The sequence below is a fragment of the Acromyrmex echinatior genome, chromosome 17 (assembly GCF_024713525.1).
Source record: "Acromyrmex echinatior isolate Ae372 chromosome 17, ASM2471352v2, whole genome shotgun sequence".
Lineage (NCBI taxonomy): Eukaryota > Metazoa > Arthropoda > Insecta > Hymenoptera > Formicidae > Acromyrmex > Acromyrmex echinatior.
In genome coordinates this window covers 8,581,331-8,603,792 of record NC_141868.1, presented here as the reverse complement: position 1 = coordinate 8,603,792, position 22,462 = coordinate 8,581,331, and the positions used below count along the sequence as shown (strand labels likewise).

General features: G+C 31.5%; 1 protein-coding gene across 7 annotated transcripts; it reads left to right on the top strand.

The window, feature by feature from the left end:
- Positions 1–26: 26 nt before the first annotated feature.
- On the top strand, positions 27–22,402 carry krz (beta-arrestin protein kurtz). Of its 7 annotated transcripts, none has more exons than XM_087415330.1 (9): positions 27–158; positions 10,860–11,073; positions 11,345–11,720; positions 12,160–12,453; positions 13,251–13,388; positions 14,894–15,037; positions 16,975–17,061; positions 17,586–17,732; positions 17,922–22,402. In XM_087415330.1, the coding sequence occupies exons 1-9, from the start codon at positions 36–38 to the stop codon at positions 17,995–17,997; spliced, it is 1,599 nt and encodes a 532-aa protein (XP_087271456.1). In that variant the 5' UTR covers positions 27–35; the 3' UTR covers positions 17,998–22,402. The 7 variants fall into 7 exon arrangements, with proteins under 7 accessions (XP_087271456.1, XP_087271451.1, XP_087271453.1 ...); XM_087415328.1 differs by having other exon boundaries at positions 56–280; XM_011054933.2 differs by lacking the exon at positions 27–158 and adding an exon at positions 9,231–10,265.
- The last annotated feature ends 60 nt before the right edge of the window (positions 22,403–22,462 follow it).

Here is a 22,462-nt window from a genome sequence, read left to right as displayed (position 1 = left end):
CGGTGGGTCGCGGTGTGCATCGCGGTTTCCGACCGATGAGCAGTCGGAATCAGTCGGAGCACCAGCAGTCGTTCTCTTTGTGCGCGGGGATCACCGCGAGATACGCGTATCTCACGACGGTGGTGGCCGTCGACGTGCTGCACGCACGAGTGCTGGGGGTGAGTCGCCGGGGTGGTCGCGTGGGAGCGTCGCGCCGTCGCGACGCGTCGCGCCGCGGCGACAGTGACAGCTCCGGTGGAGCACCTGAAGAGAGGGTGTGGGCTCGCGACGCGGACATTAGGTAAGGTCGAACAGGACAACCAGAGACGCGGACCCTCAAGTTCTCACGCGGTCTCTCCTCAGGGCAAAGTCCTCTCAGTAGACTCTCCTCGCTTCTACAGACGAATCACGAATCACGAATCACGAATCACCGACCGTTATTACTCTCGCGATCCTACACAATTTCTCATCTTCGCGGAAATACGTAACGCTCCTTTTCGGTGCCGTGCCGTATTAACGCAAGCGTGTAATGAAGATCCGAGTTCCGTTGGATATTTCGTTGCTCTGTCTAATAGAATCGGGAGAGATTTCCTCGGATTCTACGCGCGAGAAAAGAAACAAGAGCGCCGGATCGTTTCCGCTCCTCTTTTTCGAGTCACTTCAAACGGAACGTCAGTCAGCCGGAATTCCGGAAATTACAATTACTCCGAAAAATCACAGTTACCTACTTGCACTCGGAGTGCGTATTGTGCTCGCTCGTAAAGACTTAACCCTAGAATTCTATTCCTTCTTTCGTACCTTCTTGTTTACAATTGTACGGCTCTTAATACGTACACTGAGAAAAAATATAGTCGATTTTAATAAATATTTAGTTGTAATAATTATTAATAATGCCAACTAAATATTTAAATATAAAGACAAAAAAATTTTAATATTTAAATATAAAGATATATTTATTTGATACAAGAAACATTAATTCGATTTAACAATCATTCTTTTTAATCAGCAAATATTTATTTATGGTAAGTAAATGTTTAGTTGGTAGTATTGAACTAAATATTTATTAAAATTGACTATTTTTTTTCTCAGTGTAGGTATGTCTAAAAAAAGTGAGAAAGGTGAGAAAGCGTGGAATTTTTGTTCGATTTAAATTTAAATTTATTTGGAAATATTAAAAAAATCTAACTACTGAAAAATGTTTTTAAAGAAAATCAATTCTTTAAAATATCTAAATATTTAGTTGAATACTGCCAACTAAATATTTATTAAATATAAAGACATATTTATTTGATACAAGAAACATTAATTCGATTTAACAATCATTCTTTTTAATTAGCAAATATTTATTTATGGTAAGTAAATGTTTAGTTGGTAGTATTGAACTAAATATTTATTAAAATTGACTATTTTTTTTCTCAGTGTAGGTCTAAAAAAAAAAGTCTAACAAAAAAGTAAGAAAGATGAGAAAGCGTCGAATTTTTGTTCGATTTAAACTTAAATTTGTTTGGAAATATTTAAAAAAATCTGATTACTGAAAAATGTTTTAAAGAAGATCATTTCTTTAAAATATCTGGATAATCTTTGTTAATAGAAACATAGGTAATACAACTCTGAAATAACACCGAGAAAAAAATGTACTAAATTTTAGTAAATAATTATGTGGATAGTACCAATATAATATTTATTTACGGAAAATAAATATTTGCTAAATAAAAATATGTAATAGTTAAATCACATTAATGATTTTCGTATCAAATAAATATATGTTTATATTCAGTAAATATTATTATATCGTTATATTTAACTGACAATATTCAAACAAATATTCATTAAAATTTAGTACATTTTTCTTAGTGAATGTAATTGCGTAAAATATACTCGGGAAAAAAATCAATTAAACATAAGTCTAAAATAATAAATGCCACATATTGTGTTCTGCAGTCTGTACGGTTGATCGATTTTTAATTTTTAAGCGATTGGGGAAACTATTTAAAAGAAAATTTCTATTAAAAAATATTTAAATTGGTAACAATTGTTTACGGCAAGTCGTGCATTGTACATCTAATTGATATGAACAAACTCATTATATAGAAAAATGAAAGAAATTCCGTGATGTTTTCGGAGTGTCCATAGAAATGTAAACTTTACGACTTTATTCATAAATAAATAAATCTAGAAAATACGGAAAGAAAAGCATCAGAAGATTGCGATAAACTTTATAACGAAAAATTTTCCTTCGTCGTTTGTTGGTTTGGAAACGCCTTAGAATCGCGATTGTGTGAAAAAGTGTCAAGAAGGAATTCTATCTATCATCATAACAAATCCCACGAAGATTGATTATATCATTAATTATCGCTGAAGAGCCGATCGGCTTTCTTTGCTTTTCGCACTTTTACCTTTGTGTTAATTATATGACATTAATTATCTTAACGCTCCTAGTTTACGTTCTCTTTATATGTATAACAATTCGCATCAGTAATAATAAATTAAATATTCAATCGGTATTTAATCGCGAGAACTTCATTATACATTAATTCTTTTATTATTATTTTAATTTATACTTATCATTTAATTTAAATCTTTCGTTTTGTCAATTATAATTATTTACATTAATAACCTTCGTTTGTTGCTTCATCTTTTGGGAATTTTGGGAATTTTGAATTAAATAACGATACTTAATTATATAACATCCTAAATTACGACACAACTTTGATCACGTAATTCCACTTTATCGTTACAAATTTTATTCTCGCTGCAATATCGTAATTGTTGCAAAATAGCATGTAAACGCATTTTATTTACGGCACGAATTTTTGCGATCCGGGATTATAGATACAACGTTCGGCCGAAAATATCATTTATAAAAGCCGTCGATGCGAGCGATGCGACCCGATTATCGTTATCGATGCGAATATTCTCTTCCTCCGAGAGAGCACGATAACCGAGGGGAGCCCAGGATGTATGTACGTTTACCCGGTTATCGGGCGAGACATCATCAATGTTGCATCCACAATCGTGTGGTTTCTGACCCGATGTATCGAAAATCGAACGTATACGGCCGACAGGCCGCCTCGTCTATCGCGTCAATCGATATTCCCGCTTTTCGCCGTCGTTCCTTTTCCACGCGACGTTAATTGCACATACATATATATATATATATAGTCATATACTTGCGAGAGATACTTCTATGAAGATGCATCAACGCATTCTCTTCTCCAGAAGCCACGCGAGTCGACCGCCAGTCGCCGTGCACGAAATGTAGACGCCCGTAAAAAGACCCGAGCTGACATTGACAAATACGTCGTGATAAGCTTCCTTCTTTTTCGGAGAATCACAAAGAATGTAATAGATGCACTTCTGAGAATTTAACCTCTTGCCTTTCATCCTCTTGGATGTATCTTGGATGTGTCTCTTTTTTTTTTCTTTTTTACCTCGATAAGGAAGTGAACGATGTCAGATAAATGATTGATAGAAATCGAAACGTTATTATGAATCGTTAAATTTGACGTGCGACGTTATATTGAATATAAGGAATATCAAAGTAATTATAGTATTATTTTTAAAGAAAAATACGTGGAGGTTACGTCGTAGATCATTATCACGAGGCGATCATCATTACGTAAGCTATTATGTAAAAGTTTAGATCATTACTACGTGCTACAAACGAAGTAATAAAATTACGAAATAATATTTCATACTTTTCCAATTAATCAAATTTTTATTTCTTTTATTTAGTTTTGCGATACCTACATTTTAATATGTTTTTATGTTTAACATTTATTATGCTTATATTAGATGTTGGAATTAATTCGTAGCGTTTTTTAATGAAAGAATGTTATTTATTTCACATGAGCATTAAAAAATACATTAATGAAAGTACTTCCCATCACTTGTAAAACGCTACGAATTAATTCCAACACCTAATACTTTACAGAGTGACAAAAAAGTTTATGCGATAAGCATTTTGTGTGTTTATCGAATCACATTGTAACAAGCTAATGTTATTTGTCGTTTTCATGATGTCACAATGGCATTAAAGATAACATTTTAATGTCAAAATAACATTAAATAGATCATTTCAACATTAAAATACAATATAAATAATCTCAGCTTGCTACCTGTGTAATAAAATATTAAAAAAAAAAAATAAATCTGGAGTGTTAGTTACATTTTATTAAAGACCCTGTACTAAAAAAATTTCATCGGTTCATCGTGAATTGAAGTCTTTATTGACCACCTGGAACAATTTATCCGGAAAGGTGCACATCGTTAATGTATTCCCAAAGCAGCTTACGATTATTTAAAATGTTAATCATTTTTTGTTAATCATTTTTGCTATTTAATAACTAACAATACAGAATGTATTTTTTATGAATATATACGTTAATAATTGATTTGATAAACACAAAACTTTGTGATTAAACTTTTTTGTCACCCTGTATATTTCTCTCTCTTTAATCTGTAAACTTTATATTTTAAACTTCTAATTTACCAGTCCTGTAATTCTACATGTATATATTTATCGCGTAGATATCTTTTTCTCCCGAAGAAGAATTTTCTTCCTTTTCTTCTTGTCGTGTCTTATATTTCTTTAATTAAAAGAGAGAGGATGCGATGGTGCATATTTGCAGTGGTGACGAATGCATTTTGTATGCAAGGACCAAATATGAATCGCGCTTTTCTTTTCGTCGCCTCATTATCACAAGTGGCATCCTAGCGTCCTTGATGTTATCGATGATCGATAGGCGGATTGCCGAAGAGATTAAATGAAGCATTTAATGCAATTTGCACAATACGTAAACACGACGCGCATCCAACCAACTACCTATCGATTTTATTCTATTCAATAAATGCATTTATTACACTCTATGAATGAGAGATGCAACAGTTTGTTGTGTCGTAAATTAGTCACTTTTTGTATCTACATTTCTTTGCCAAATTTAATTACGTAACTGCATCTTGGAATATGTAAAAAAAATATTAATATTGTATACCAAGCGTGTTGTATTTTTACATCTTATTTACTATATTAAATAGACAAGTTAACAACAGCATCAATCATATCTACAGTAAAATTAATTATTTGTTTAATTTACAATAATTCTAAAATTATTATACATCTATGAAATATGTAACTTTAAAACCGAATATAATTTATTCATATTATTCGAACAAACGGTCTCGTGAAATTTTACTATTACATTTATTCATTAACGTGATGTTATACGGGATACAATTTACTCTTGTCGCGCAATTTTTTTCATCATTAAAAATTCTAGCTGGAAGCATACAAAAGAGAAAGGGGCGCGGGAACGAAGTTCATGCGGCGACTGTCGGATCGATATTCGTATTCTACGAAGTCGCGAGAGCTTTAACTTAATCTGAGATAGTTTAATCACGCTGAATTATGTGCTAACTTCATTAACTCTCTCCTGTCGGTGTACTTGCTCCTCAAGGCAACGTTTAAAAAAATTCAAGCCATTAAACACAAATCAAATCTCCTTAAGACGAGACAGCTTACTTGACATCAAAGGTATCGGTAATTTTCTTTAATCATTAAATCATGTTATTGTAAAACGTTTTTATTTCGTATTAATGATTTTCAAGAAACATCCGAAATTTAATTTATGTTTATCGGTACATGGAAAAGAAAACTTAATAATTGTTGAATTTAATTACTTAATTATATGTCAAACATGAGAGAGGCAAAGATTTTATAAATGTATAAAAATTTAATTTAATTATTTACAATTTCAAGCAGAGCTTTTCTGTTGGAGGATACTTGAAGTTGTTGTGAAATGACTTGTTGTTAAGAAACAGCACTATGTGCTTACTTGCTAACCTTGACGCGACTTTTAGTTATCAATTATATATTTATACACGCATCCGGATATAAGCAGTAAATGTGATTATTTTCATCATTTCAAATCATTAACGATGAAGCTTCAAAGATTTAATCGTGAAAGATAACTATTGATAAATTTATCAGCAGATATCTTTATATTGACTGTATTACAGTCATGTTTCCTTATCAATTTTTATTTTTAAAGATGTTTTCAGAGAGAGAATTAGTTTATTAAAATTATATTATAATTAAATATTAGAATCTGAACAAATTTTTAATTTTATATATACACACTTTTAATTATACATAATACTTCTGTGATAATAAAAATTTTATTATCACTATATTTTAACAGTTTAATTAATAAATTAACATCGTCTTAAAAAATACAAGATAAATAAGTTAACTAAATTAAACACAAGACTATTAAATTAAGCAAACAATAAATATAATAGATATTATCAATTACAAACTAAGTAAGATGTTTCACATAACTATTTGATTAATTCGAAAGAAAGTGAAAAAGTGAAAGTAAAGTGAATTTAAGTTGCTATTTTTCCTTATATTTTAAAAGGAACTCCCTGATGCTTTATTGCGCTATATTTTTGAAGTGACAAATTGAAAAATAATAGAATATGCGTATTCTACTACAACGTAGCTTTATCATTTATCGTGCACCATCCTATCAAAAGCTCGCGCGACGCAGAAGCTCGCAACATGGCCCACACGCAATATGTCCGATAATGGCTAATAAATTGTGCAATATAGCGGCTCGTTTATCAGCCCTCACGTGTGTGAAAATTTCCTGCAGAATTTCCCGCCAGCTACAAAATTTCCCACACCATTTTCAGCTACTAGGAAAATCCAAAAAGAAAAATCGCACATTAACATACAATATATATATATCAGAAAGAAACATTTTACCTTGAGGCTGGAAAAATGGAATTATATGTGAAAAGTGTCGCAAATATTAAAATAAAGCTAACATAAATTTGCTTAGCTGACGTTTTACCGAGTTATTATTCCGTAAAAATTTTTACTTCGCTGTAATAACGCTGCAATATTTGTATTTAAAGTGTCAAGAAAACAATGTAATTTAAAATTTTCGAGAATGTCTTAAAAATAAAATAAAATTGAGTCAATTACAAAGAAAAAAACGGGATAACAAATAAATGATACAGTAGTATTGCATTAAAATTTAATTCTACGATAAATGGAATTGTTTGTTGCTGGCAAACAAGATTTTTCACAGAGTATTCCATGTATTCTGTGTTCTCCTTTTTTCTCGTTGAGTAATTTGTGCCTCGCGTAAATAAGTTATTTCCGGCGGGATCAATCCGAACATTTGGAGGTACGAAAACCGACGAAAACATTCGTATCATTTAGCCAGCGTTTATATCCACATACAGAGTGTCCAAAAATCATCACGCAATTTGGACAAAGTTAAAATTAATTTCGTCTCTGCGAAAACTTAAATTCAACCTTTCATCTCGACTTTTAAACACTTCATTTTTTTTTTATTTAAAATGCAAACGCAATAAAACGTTCGAGCATCAAAAAATCAGGAAACAGTGATTCGATCGTTTAAGGAAGAATCGATCGTATGTTAGAATTAAAGGATTTTATTATAGCGTGGGTCTCGACGCATCCTGAATAATGGAAAGGTATATAGGTATACCTTCTGAATAATCTAGTTTCCCTAGTCCGATTTAGAGGAAACTACACGGTGAGTCGGAGGGGCACCCTGTGTATACAGAATAATGACGTCAACGACGATTGAGAGTAGTGATTCCCGGTAATTTTGCGCTGGTTATAGAATCATTGTAACAGGTATAAGTGCGCTAAACTATAGGCAACTTAGAATGCAACGCCATCACTCGCCTTAATTCGCGTCATTTATTCGCCAACAACAGCACAATCAGACTTCGAAATCACGATAAAAGCTCGTTAAACAATAACAAATTATTCGCGAAACGGAAGAATTGAAAACACTACGACATGAGAGTGTTCGCAGTGGAAAATGGGAGAACAATGATCACGTCTGACGTGTAATGTACAGCGGAATATGTACTGAATGAATTAATCTGTGCTCTCTTTATCCTTCATCTTATCCCTCTTAAAAGCCAAATTAAACGCGAAGAGAATTGAACGTGATTAAAATGGACCAAATTAAACGTTTGCGTATGTAACTTTCTCTACCAATTTCAATTTATTTTCAATTACTCAGCAAAATACAGAAAAAATAAAATTGAAATTACTAAATAAATATTAATAAAATAACTTCGACACGTTGATATATATTTATGGTATAAATATTTATAATCCGCCGTTTCAATTAATTTATTCTTATTTGATTTTGATATCTCGTAATATTGAATAAATTATCACTTTATTAAAACAAATGAAGTTTACAGATTGGTTTATGTTTCTGGGCGTAATTGGTTTTTTTCACGATTGTTTGATTTATGGGAGATCGCGATAACAACCGCGAGAATGTCTGCTCAGACATTTATACCAGACCAGATAGCATGCGAATGACGTCAAATGAATCGTAAGACTAGCTTCCGTCCGTTGACCCAGCATACAAAATTTGTCCTGAATCATTCGAAGGATTATTAGGCCAGAATTTGCAGGCAATTAAGAAATATAGGAAGATATATAGGCTGACACTGCAATCTCTTATCTCTTTAATATTTAAAATATTCAACTAATATTCATACATAAACTAAATGTTATTTCAAAATTTTTCAGTTTTATTTATATAAATATTTAATATAAAATTTACTTATTTGGTATTATATAATATAATAATTATTAAATGTTCTGAGTCTTTATTAAAGTAGATAAAGTAGATAAAGTGTTTGTCCCGCAATTAATCTTCATTTTATCTCCGCGATACGTAATTGAAGAGACTTCGTAGATTATGGCGTACAGATTGATAAAGGAACATATATTTTGGTGCTCTGAGATAACATTTGGCACAGTGACGTCAAATATGTACGCAAGTTCCCTATTTTCTTCCCGTTGACCCGTTTCGTCGACGTTAGCAATCTTATATTCTCGCATGCCTTCAATTGTACATGGTGTTACAGAAAAACAGCATTCACTTTCTCTTTCTGAGTAGAATATTTAACATATGTTTAATATATGAAATAATAAAATATTTTTTTAATTTTCTTTCTAGTAGTAACGTATTAAAACGTTAAGAGAAAGAGAAAAAGAGAGAAAAACTTTTTTTAAATACTAATTAATATCAAATATCTATAATAAGTTTCTTTAAAAAATAAATAAAAATTTGAGTGATATAATATCTTTAAGAAATAAAAATCAAAGATAATTTTCTAAATAGATATAGAAAAGAATTAAATATACCATTATTAGGTATTTCTTTTTTAATAAATAATAGATTCAATAATGAAATGTTTAAATAGACAACCAATTAAATTTCTCTCATGAAATTCGTTTTTCTCTACCTTAATGAACTCAGCATCGATTTTCTTTCAAGGAAAATTTGATCAGCAGTTTAATGGGAAGACTGTCAGACAGGTTGAATTAAGCTTTGAAAGTGCAAATTGGTAATACTATCTTCGATTAATTGAAAGTAAACTTTATTTTAAAGTAAATTTTATTTAATATTTTAATACTTTCGAGAAATGGAAAAATTGGTATTTGTCCACAAGGTAAATAAAAAAGAATTTAATCTAAATTTTCAAGATTTTATAAAAGCTAATTTTAGACTATTTCCCTTTTTCTCCCTTCCTTTCTTTTTCGTTCTCTCTCATTTTTCATTTAAATAATAAAATAGTACAAATCCATCTTGTATTACATTTAGTCATTCGTATAACCGTATCTGTAACCGATAGCGGCACGCGGTCCATAAATCCCGCAAGTACAAATTATTGTACGAGCATTATCGTATTAAGTATTATACGAGCGTCGCGATTGAAATTGACATCCATTTGCCAGAACAGTTCAGTGCGAGCTCGGCGCTTCCCCGAAGAGCTCTGCCATCTTTCACCGCGTTTGTATATATTCGAAGAAATTTTAATTTAGGGCAATCAGTTTTATTACGGCATATAAATAAAGAAAAATGCAAATTTGTGCATATCAAATTGTACCTCCGTAAAATGCAAATTGTGCACCAACATTTTTCAGAAAAACACATCGGATTTGCGGTGTTTTGCAGAATTTAGTTCGCGTACAGTAAGCCATTAAATGTGAAATTCATGATAAAGAGAAAAAAATCAAAAAAGCTTTATGTCTTAAAAATAATATAATATAATCAAATTATATAAGTTACAAATAATTCGAATTAATTTATTTAATAAAAAATTAATTCTGTATTTATAAGTGTTAGTGACGCAGTTTTTATAATTACTATATTTAAATTGATAATTATATAAAAGTATCAATGAAAGAATTAGGAGAAAATATGATAGAGGTAAATTTAATGATTGAAATTAACAAAATATAAAAGAGAAGGATTTTATAATTTTAAATATTGAGGAGTAGACTTTCAAAATGCGTTTTGCCAAAAATTTATAATTTTCAGAAAATGAAAAAGAAAGAAACTCCGCACACAAGAAAATTACTCACTGTACAGAAAATAACAATCAATAGGATGTGAAATATTAAACAAAATTGCTAAACAATTACTAAAAATGTTAAAGAAATTTTGGTTATTTTTAATTAAAAAACATAATGCACTTCGAAATGTTTACGGTTTTTCAGCGTATAAATTATTAACATATAAATTAACGATGAAAAAAATGCTTTCTGAATCATCTCAGAGTAGCTTATAATATGAGTCTTTCAACACTACACTTCTCTCTCTCTCTCTTTCTCTCTCTCTCTCTCTCTCTCTCTCTCTCGGACGAAAATCTCTAACTAAATAAATAAAATTTTGGACAAAACGCATTTTAAAAGTGTGCTCCTCAATTTCATATTAAAGATTAGTGTAATTCCAAAATATGCAATAATTATTAAATTGTTCAAACAATAACTTCTTAATAATAATAATAATTTTTATCGGCAGTGGGAGAGCTCGGAGTCGGACTTCTCGGACACTGAGGACTCAAATGAGTTAGGGGCCAACGTGGGCCCCGAGAGTACCACGATGGACACTGTAGATAGTGTCAACAAACGGCAAGCTACTCGTGTCTTCAAGAAGTCCAGTCTCAATGGCAAGATCACGGTTTATCTTGGCAAGAGAGATTTCGTCGATCACATCACACATGTTGATCCTATTGGCACGTATCCTAAAAGTTTGAAAGCACGTACAATTAATCCATGTGCTTTCAAGAAAAAATAATATATAGATTCTTGTACATATAGAGCGTTTTATTTTCGTATCCTGAATTTATTTTATTTAAGTTATGCTCAAATCTTATGAAACAGTCACTATATATAGATTTATTACGTTTATATATTACATAGATATAGTTTCTTAATATAAGGATTTTATGCAAATGAGTCTTTTCCCAAAAATTTTATGTTAAAAGATATTTTTTATAATTTCAGACGGGGTCGTCCTAATCGATCCTGACTACATAAAAGATCGAAAAGTGTTCGGTCATGTTCTCGCGGCATTTAAATACGGTAGAGAGGATCTGGATGTCCTCGGGCTGACCTTCCGTAAGGACCTCTATTTAGCAGCAGAACAGATTTATCCAGTACTGCAAGGAACTCAGCCCCCCAGGGAACTGACGCGATTACAAGAGAGATTGATCAAAAAACTGGGCAACAATGCGTATCCCTTTTACTTCGAGTTACCACCTCACTGCCCCGCTTCGGTTACTCTGCAACCGGCACCAGGTGATACTGGCAAACCCTGCGGTGTCGACTACGAACTGAAAGCGTTCGTAGGTGAGACACAAGATGATAAACCACATAAACGGTACGAATCTTAGTACAAAATTAAAGAAGTTAATCTTACAAAGAAAAGAAACTTTTCCTCATTTAAAATAAAATAAATTTTCACTAAAGAGAGCAGATACGAAAGAGTTTCACCTCTTTTCTTAACTCATCTAATTCTTTTTTAAGTGAATGATCACCTGGGATGAATCTATACTCTAATTAAAATTACTGTTATTAACGATATATCTATTCTATATTAATTATATATCTATATTAATTATTGTTTTTCAATTTAATAACATTTGAAAACATTATGAATATAGATTTACTCACAATTTTCTGAAAAGTAATAATTAAAAACCAAACAAACATTAAACGGAATAAATATTTTTATATTAGTTAATTATTAAAGAACAGCAATTATAAAATTTATTTAATTTAATGTTGAATCGTAATTAAATACTGAATTTGATTCATAGGAGCTGCGTGAGGCTGGCGATCAGGAAAATTATGTATGCGCCGTCGAAACAAGGAGAACAGCCCTCAGTGGAAGTCAGCAAAGAGTTCATGATGTCCCCGAACAAGTTACATCTGGAAGCCTCCCTTGATAAGGAGCTCTATCATCATGGCGAAAACATAGCTGTGAACGTGCACATAGCGAACAATAGCAACCGGACTGTGAAAAAGATAAAAGTGTCAGTTAGGCAATTCGCGGACATCTGTCTGTTTTCCACGGCACAGTACAAATGCACCGTCGCCGAGGCCGAAAGCGAGTGAGTATTCCTTAACTAATTATTACGTTGTCGAAAGATGAAGATATCGTACACCAGTAAAAGACGCATTGTAATAAACATGAGGTAATGTGATTTAAAAAGCCGTTTTGAGAATTTTATAAAGATTGAATTCTCATGAAATATTATTAATATTTTTTAAGGCTTCTGTTTTACTCATCATTATTATCTCAGACTGTAACATCAGAAATGAGAAAATATACATAATAAAAATTCTTACAAAATATTTAATATGGAAATATAAATGTTATTTGATTGAAAAATGTTTTTCTGTTCCAATTTAATTTGCAAGGATTCTTATTATTTTCTCATTTCTTATATCCTGCTGAGATAGTATCGTATAATAGGTGAACAAAGGCCTTAATTCTAATATATTTGTAGCTTTATGAATCAAATTTCTTTAATAAAATTTCTCAAAGAAAGAAAATACACATGTTCGATACCACCAAAAATTTCTTCAATTTATAAATTACGAATATTCTCAAGAATCGCTTTTTAATCACATTAAAAAATAGTCTTTAGTTGGAGCTAACAGTTTTTTAGTAAGTTATTAACATCAAAACTATTTAAAATCTAGGCAATAAATTGTTAGAAATACGATAGATATATGTATATATGTATAGCTATAAGATTTCGGGACTCGATGGGTCTCTAACGATCGTGATCAGCTTGAAAAACTTTGCGTCAAAGTTTTTTAGCGATTAAATACACGGTTGGCGCGATAACACGCGATAAACAGAACTGTGACGAGCAGGAAAATAAAATTATTGCACTGGCAGTATAGGGGTAGCGCCAGGATTCACCCTGAGTAAGGTGTTTTCTCTAAGGCCGACGCTTGCCGAGAACAAAGACAAGCGGGGTCTTGCTCTAGATGGTCAGCTTAAACACGAGGACACCAATCTCGCATCTAGTACAATGTGAGTGCGAGATTAAGAGCTCGCTGTTTCCCTCATTACTCTTTCACCTCTTCTGCCGGATACTAAGAAAAAAAAAGAGATGACGGAGGTTAGAAACCGGCCAAATGGTTCACTGACTATGATCATGATGATATCTCGTGGCAAATATCCGGATTTTATAAAGACTTATCATGTTTAAGTATCATAAAGGCGAAGCGTAGTAGCAACATGCTATCAATTCTTTTTTAAGACAGCTTTATAAAGTTATTGAGAGAAAAATGTAAAACTTGATGAAAGACTGTCTCTGTGATTAAAACAAGTCAATATTTTAACAAATTAGATGAAATTAATCTTGAAAGTCTTTCAGATGTCTATAATAATAAACTATATATAAAAAAATAAGTGTTTCAGACACATAAAGCAACGTAATTAAAAAATTACTTTACTTTTTATTATGATCTTAATGAAAAAGATTACAAAATTAGTAAGAAATATTTTGGAACACATGAGCCCGTCGCCGACCTCCTTTTTCATTCCTTTTTTTGTATTAATGTAAAAAGTAATAAATGGAATGTCAGCATTTTCTTGGTGATTTTGTGCTGGGGATTTTTAACGCGGTGGCCTGTAATCACGTATATGGATCTCGATCGGTGGTGGTCTCATTTCCTCTGCAAAGCTCCCTCTCTCTCTTCCTCTCTTTAGCTCTACACACACATTCTCATTTTCCCTTCTCTCTCTCTCTCTCTCTCTCTCTCTCTCTCTCCTCCCCTTCTCTTTCTTTTCTCTGTTAAGATATACATATATTTTACATTCTCTATACTTTTTACCTACTGAAATATATTTTACAAATTCTTAAAATGAATTTTTCTGCATTAATATGTAACCATAAATGTTTCACATCCTATATAACCCTTTCAGGCACACACACAGTATTGTAAGCCCTCGTCCTGTTCTCGTCTTTCGTAATCGCAGTCTGTATCACAGCGTGAGGCACAAGCTGATATATCGTACTACCATGATACTATCAGAAAACACAATTAATATCACTTGTTTATATTGTATATTATCGTACTTTAATTAATTATAAATTTTTTGGCACACAAAACTGAAATCTATGAAATCTACGAATCCTCTCTCGATTCAGATGCGCAGAAATATTACAATTAGTATAATGATTATCTATGATATTATTAAAAAAATAAATAATAATCAAAATATTGATTAATATCTTGATTATTATCTATTATATTTCATCAAATAAGTTTTACGTATTTAAAAATAATATTAACAAATTTATTTTGAAAGCGTACATATCTGAATATTTTTTTCTTCTTTAATGTAATATACGTAAATTAATATATTTGAATTATTAGTTTATTAAATTAAATATTAATTAAGAACGGACATTATAAATATCTTGTAAAAAATGGTGGCGATATGTTTCGCGTTTATTGATCAATGCGAAATCTCGGTCCGCACGTAGTAGCACAATTAACACTCATGCTGGTTGTATGTTCAAATGTCAGGGAGGGATGCCCGGTGGGCCCGGGTTTCACGCTGAGCAAGGTGTTCACCTTGACACCCCTTCTGGCCAACAACAAAGATAAATGGGGGCTCGCCCTCGACGGCCAACTCAAACACGAGGACACCAATTTGGCGTCCAGCACCCTGTAAGGACGCGATGCCTGAAATTGAGCCTGCGACACATGCAGACACATGTCTAGATATTGATACGCCGTACCGCGTTTCGGTCGCGCATTTAGCGCCGAGAAAGATAATATATACTAAATTTTCCCTCGCAAATTGCGAAAGTTTGACTCCGTAGTTTGACATAGTGTTTCCTAAACTTTTGACATCTCGACAGATACGTAGCAGTTGAATAGCAGAGATCCTGACTATTAAATGTTAAGCACGTTATAAAAGAGGAAACTACAGAGATATTATTTAACGAATTTATGTAATAAAATATTTCTATGAAAAGTTCCTGTAATATTGAAATATTATTCATGGATATATTAGGTGCGCAACTAAGTTCTCGCTGTTATTTTGATGCAAATGCCATGAAAATAACAGCGAGAACTTAGTTGCGCACCTAATATATATTAGGTGTTGGAATTAATTCGTAGCGTTTTACAAGTGATGGGAAGTACTTTCATTAATGTATTTTTTAATGCTCATGTGAAATAAATAACATTCTTTCATTAAAAAACGCTACGAATTAATTCCAACACCTAATATATATGATTGTAAGTTATTAAAAATTATTAAATGTTTTTCGAATAATCTATAGCATTAATAAAGTATTTTCGAAGAGTACATAAACATAAATTGTACTGAAGTAGAAAACTAATGAAACACTGAAATTCAACACGGGCAGGGAAATTTGCCAGACGAGCGCTAAATGCAGGACGAGAATGCGGACGGCGTTTATTATACACGTGTCATTCACGCACGCAACGCGCAGCCGAGTACGCCTTTGGGAATTTCTCATTTTCGTGCGCAACGCTTTCCACACAACGGCCGGAAAATACATGTTGGCTGCCTGCAACGAAGCTTTTCTCAACGATCGATCGATCGAGATGGCGAGCGACTGGCTCTATCATTGTTGAACGACGTGTAATTCTGTTTTTGCGAGATTCGCCCTCAAATTCACTGGGAATCGTTCCTTCCCACGCATTCTGAATTTCTTAAATCTAAATCCATGGATATCAATATAAACGAAGATTTTGGAATCAACAGATTTTGCAGGATTTTAAAGTTTAAAGAATAGTTTCATAAACCTTGATATCTATGGATACTAAGATCCAAGTGCTTTAACTCTTTCGATACCAGTTTTTTGACTTTTTTTTTATACTTTGACAAAGTTCCAAAATTAAAATCAAATTACAATTTTAATATTCAGCATTGCCACGACATTTCAATAAATAAATATTATCTTTGCAACAAAACGCATGTATTGGCACGTTTTATCTTTTTGAATTACTAAAACTAAACTTGGCAAACTTTAATGCGTATCTCATTGATTTGTAGTGGAAGAAATCCCGTCCTTTCTATTATTTTCTTTTTAAGCCGAATAAAACTTTTTGAATTTTCGCAGAGAATTTTTACTGACATATATTCTCCAACGGAGTACCGAAAGGATTAAGAAACTGCGATCTAGGAGATTTAGGATGCAAGATATCTAAAGCAAAAGTTTAAACCGACATCCCATCCTTTTTCTGCTTGTGCTTTGTGTAAAAACATGGCATCGCCACCGTATTGTATCTGCAGTAAAATTGCATGGACAAATTAGAAATTGTTCATTTTTGCTGCGAAGCTGTAGTATCATGGATAGCTTGATCAAAAGATATGTACGTGATTACTGCTTTACATAAATGTTTTAATAAATAGTATTGTGAATGTATAACATTCTTGTAAGTGTATAAACTGTCGCTTGCTTCTATCTGTGTTTATCGCTATAATAAAGTTAATTTACAAGTCTTTTTCTGTGTTGCTTCCGTTCGTTGCATGACGCTATCACACGATTAACTTTGCATGAGCTTTTGTGTAGCGTTTATATTAATAGATTATAATGCATTATAATGACAACAATAAATATAATTCGCAGTGTGGTTGACCCGGCGCAGCGTGAAAACCTCGGCATAATTGTCCAATACAAAGTTAAAGTCAAACTCTGCCTCGGCGCTCTAGGAGGGTAAGTATTATCACCCATTTATCACGTCGACTGCTAAGGGGGTAACCTAAAGCAGTTACCCAGCGCAATAATAATTTTTTATATAAATATAACAGCTATGAAGAGGACATTGCCAAGTGAATACATCGCTTTTAGATTCAACTAATCACTTTGACACACACTGCTAAATATCAATAAAGGAGATGATAATCCAATCCCTTCAGTTAAACAATATTTTGTTATTTTCAACTTCCATGTGTGTCAAAATGTAAATCAATTTATTTCTGTGATTAGTTTGAAGTAAATAACGTGCATATTAAATTCGAATCAAATTTAATACATTTTTTTTTTTCAGATAAATTATTTAGTTAAATTTACGACGTATTGAATAAAAGCAATAGCGACTTACAGAAATGATTGATAACTCAAATTTTGTATAATTCGACACTATAAATTTAACAGTGCAATATTCTAAGATTTGCTTTATATTTAAAGCTACGAATATAATATTTCTATTCAATATTATTATTATATTCTAATTGTAGCGAATTAGTTGCGGAACTGCCCTTCATTCTGATGCATCCCAAACCGGAAGAAGAGGAACCAGTGCCGTCCACAGCTCGACCAAGTCCTACGCACAAAACTGACAGCGGGGAAGTTCCGCTCGATACAAACCTCATCCAATTGGACACGTAAGTAATCCAACAAAATTTTAATACATTTAACTTTTTAATAAAGAATTAAAAAATCACGATTAACAGACTAATAAAATCTTATCTGAAATTTTTATATTTATATGTATATATATATAAACAATTAATTTTTTAAATGTTTGTAAAACAGTTTCCAGATTTCTTTGTAAATTTTCCATCTATTTTCAGGGAAGCAGATGGCGATGATGATATAATCTTTGAGGACTTCGCTCGTTTGAGGTTGAAAGGCGAAACGGAAGCTTGACCGTGTTCCGCTAACACTTTGACACGTATCGATCAAGTGACTTTGACGCCACCATGTCGCACGCAAGACGGAAGTTGCACAATTTCGCCAATGATGCCAATAGTAGCTATGTCGCAGCAACAAACTTAAACGATGTATTGTTTGTTGAAGCGATATTATCGCTATTCCCAAGCGCAAAGTGTCAATACCGATTTTTCCACCGTTTTGACACATTTTAAAATTTATTGCAGGAATAGTTTAATGAAAGAAATAAAAAAAAAGCAAAAGAGAACACAAAAAATTGTATAAGAGAGGAATTCTGCAAGCTGCTCACATTTTTTTTTGTGCAATTTCATATTTTTATGTAAGATAAAAAGATTATGGAAATGCAAATTGAAAATGATATTGAGAAACTTTTTCTTCAACAATCACCATTTTTACCAATTGTCGAAAGTAACGAGAAATACACCGGAAGTTGAAGTTTCTCAAGAGCAAACTGTTTAACAATTTTTTTTGTTTCTCTTTAAGCGCTAGCCTATATATAGATATATATTATTTATAGAACACTTAAACAAATGAAATAATTAAATAATTAATTAAGCCATTTTTATGGCACATGCTCTTTATTTGATCAAAATGATTTTGATTTGTGGGGAAAGTGCGACGGATTTCATAATTGATATTCACGAATTTTTCATCAATACCGTCGCTATTTCATGCTCTGGCTCTGAAGACTGATTTTAAGAAGAACATCCACGAATCTAGCTAATGATGAATATTTATCGTAAACTCCTTAATAAAAGAAAAAATATATATAATCTATATTTGGTATTTTATTTTCCAAAAATATTACAAATTAAATGTGTTATTAATTTAATTTAATAGCTAATTAATTGAGTCTAAGTCGCAGGTTAATTCAGAAAATGTGATTCAATTATTACATAATCCAATTAATTTAACTGAAATAATTTTATAATTAATTAAATGCAAGATTAATATCCAAAAATGAGATTTTTTTAGATTTATAAGCCACGATATATTGCGATTCTTTAAACATGGCCAGTACTGTCTTTAAGTTACATGAGCGCACGGGATAAACTTTTGTGAATTATCAATTTTATTTTAATAATATAGAATAAATATATATGTTAGTGCACATTGGAAAGATCGTTTGCGTGGAACGATCGTAAGCGCTTTCTTGTTCCTCGTATAAATCGTATCTTTCGCAGAATTAATACTTAATTTATAATTAATATAAATATAAAAGAGAATTAATCACAAAACCATGAAAAAGAAGAGCTGTTTGATATTTATCTCGTTTCTCCGGGATAAAAAACCTATACAATGCTTTATTTGACAACGAGAAAAATTATTTTATAAAAAATCTCCAGTTTTTAGAAAACCCATTTAGAAGAATTTAATGCAATAATTTAATCGTATACTAAACAAGATGCGTAGAAATATGCAAAAAATGAGGAAAGATGGCGTTTCGAAATGCAGATGTCAATTTATAGATATATTTATGAATAATTTGTAGAACTTGGTAACATTGTAGAATTTTTAATATTAATCCGTTTCATCCTTTTCCGATTTTACAATCAATTAAGTTAAGACGGCGAGCACTGTTCAATCAACTTCGATATACATTTCCAAGACTGCTCGAGAATTAATAAGAATTTTCGCATCTTGCAATGAAATATCACATAATCTCGGCTCACTCGTATTAAATTAGGAATTTAATATTGATCGCCTAATTAAATGTTATACACAAGGACTATAAAATTAAGTTACAAAAACCATCAGAGAAATTTTATCCAAAATAAAATCCAAAATAAATACAATTGGTTACACGTAATTACATCTCATTACTTTTGTGAGAATTTCTAAAAAAATAATCCTTTTTATTAATTTTAGAAGTTACTTTTAATATCACATAATGGCATATAATTTTTCCTTTTTCATGTTTTGATGTTGTCTATTCTTTTTCTTACTTATCAAATTTAAATAATCAAGAATATAGAAAAAAAAGTCTATTCAAAATATCGATTTAAGTTATGTTAAATCTTGCGAAATTTAATACCATGAATTTTTATTGAATAAGAGATTTATTTTATGCTCTTAATTTCAAATTATAACAAGATCAAATCAACAATAAATAGTTCACATTGGCAACGAAGATAATTTGACAGTGTCATATTAATTAAAATGGAAGTTGCAAAATCACAAAAGTAACTGAATAACATTGTATATGCATGTATGTCGTGTGCGTGTATGTATGCGTGTGCAGTGTGTGTGTATATATAAATATACACATGTGTAAGAAGCAAAGAAGAAATAGTATTTTTTATCACTTTAGCATTTACAAACTGTATCTAGACGAAATAATCAAGTATGTGGTCTACGCTTTTTTTCGCACGTTTAATATTAAACGAGCGATGAAAACGCGGCCGTATTTCTTCATACCAAAGCTGATATATTTGTTTCCTAAAAGAAATTGCTTCTCGAGAAAGGTATTAATAGTAATTTGCAAGAATAAAAAAAGTCTATTTAAATCTTTAATCTAAATTTAAAGAGACTTTCCAATTTTTTAAATACATATTCTTTAATAATAAATTACTAATAAGTAAAAGAGATTTATTAATAATTCAACAAATGTTAATTTCTTTTACACAAATATTTTAACAAAAATATTATTAAAATACAAATTATGTCAGAAGTTTATTTTATATTATATTGTAAAAAAAATGTAATATAAAATAATATCTCCTACAAAATTTTATTCAGTTGATCTTCTAAATTAAATTGCATGGATCGGTGTTCATAACCCCTTGTTATTGTAAGACCATTTTAAATAATGTCTTAAAATGTCAATATGACTTTGTGATTGACTTATGATATCTTAAGACTGTACTTAAGAATTAAGACGGTCTTAAATAAAAGACTTAATTTATGAACACCAGCCATAATTATTATTAACTGTCTAACTAGCAGCTTGCTTAGAAAGTCTCTTAACTTATTTTCATAAAACAGGAACGTGCATGTTCAACGAACGTAGAGCTATTTAATTAAGGGACGAATTTTTGCGATTGCGGCAAATGTCGAATGTCGACACTTCGATTATTCGTTTTAAGCGACGTGTATGAGTGTGTAAATGTGCAGGCTTGTATAATGAGAGTATATTTTATATTCGCCCGCGGGCGCGCACATATTTTTTATATGATCGCAAGCGGTAGATCATTAACATTCTTATTGTGATCGCGATTCGAATCACAAAAAAGGATCACGCCGCACAAAATCAAGGGAGATAAATAAAGTCAATAAGGATGCCGTCTTTGTAATTCTAATATTGAGAGATTGTTTTCTTGAGATACAAGAAAACCATATCACATACAGAGTGTCACGGAAAAAAACGCGAATCTTATCAACTTAATCATAATATAAAGTTGAAATTTTTTACTATGCAAACTAATAATTTTGTCATTTTACATATAGGTTGCACATTTGATATTATTATAATTAATTACATGTAACTGATATTTAGTATTGATATTGTATTGACAAGAGAATTTGGAAATTTCAACTTTAAAATTACAGTTTTAACGCGATATTTTTTGAGACGCTCTGTACTTAACGAATCACTGCGAAAAGAAAGGCAAACGATTACGCTTCTTTGATATAACGCATTTTGCACCTGGGAACTCACATTTCTCTCATTTTATATCTCGTTTAACTAAAAATTGCATCTATTTCTGTGCAAACAGGAAGCTGTTGTGATTGAGCATAGCGAAACGCGGATATGCTATCCGAATGGTTGTCTCATGCGATATAGTCAAATTAATTAATTGCTCCGAGCATAATAATAAATGGCATAAATTAGACACAAAGGAAAGAAGACAAACAAAAAAGGAGAAAAGAAAGATAAGATATTATGTAACCTGAGAGTATATCTGTAATTAATGTAATCGGGTTGATGTACAAGTATTGTGGTTCTCTGCAGCTGTTATACGTGTAAATCATAAGACAAAAGAAAAAAGAAATAAAGAAAGAGAGAGAGAGAGAGAGCCATTATTGCTAACTTGTACATTATATTAGGGACGACTTATTTATTGAAGCCGCGCGTTGTTAGTTAACAAACAAAGTCGTGTGTCGTTCATGATCGTTCGCTGTTCACTCGTGAATAATCCGTTTTGTATGTAAAAGAGATTACGAGAGAATTAATAAAAAAAAAAAGGAGAGAGGGAGAGAAAGAGAGAAAGAAAGGAAGAAAGATCGCGAGAGTGCAAGAGTGTGTGTGCGTGTGTGTAAAGTAAATGGCATAAAATAAATATATATATAATGCATAATATATTGTATATGTAAAAATCGTGTATTCTCATAACTTGTAACTAGCTGTAATAATTTAATAAATCCTGTATATCGAAACTTACATACCTCTTACACATTTTTTTAACATTCACTACGTTGAATTTCACTATTATTAAATGAT

Bases quoted from the DNA above. Each gene is read 5' to 3' on its own strand.
- krz (XM_087415330.1), top strand. From the start codon at position 36: ATGAGCAGTCGGAATCAGTCGGAGCACCAGCAGTCGTTCTCTTTGTGC. The intron at 12,454-13,250 runs GTGAGTATTCCT...TTGCACTGGCAG, and splicing joins GTCGCCGAGGCCGAAAGCGA to TATAGGGGTAGCGCCAGGAT. The intron at 17,733-17,921 runs GTAAGTAATCCA...ATCTATTTTCAG, and splicing joins AACCTCATCCAATTGGACAC to GGAAGCAGATGGCGATGATG.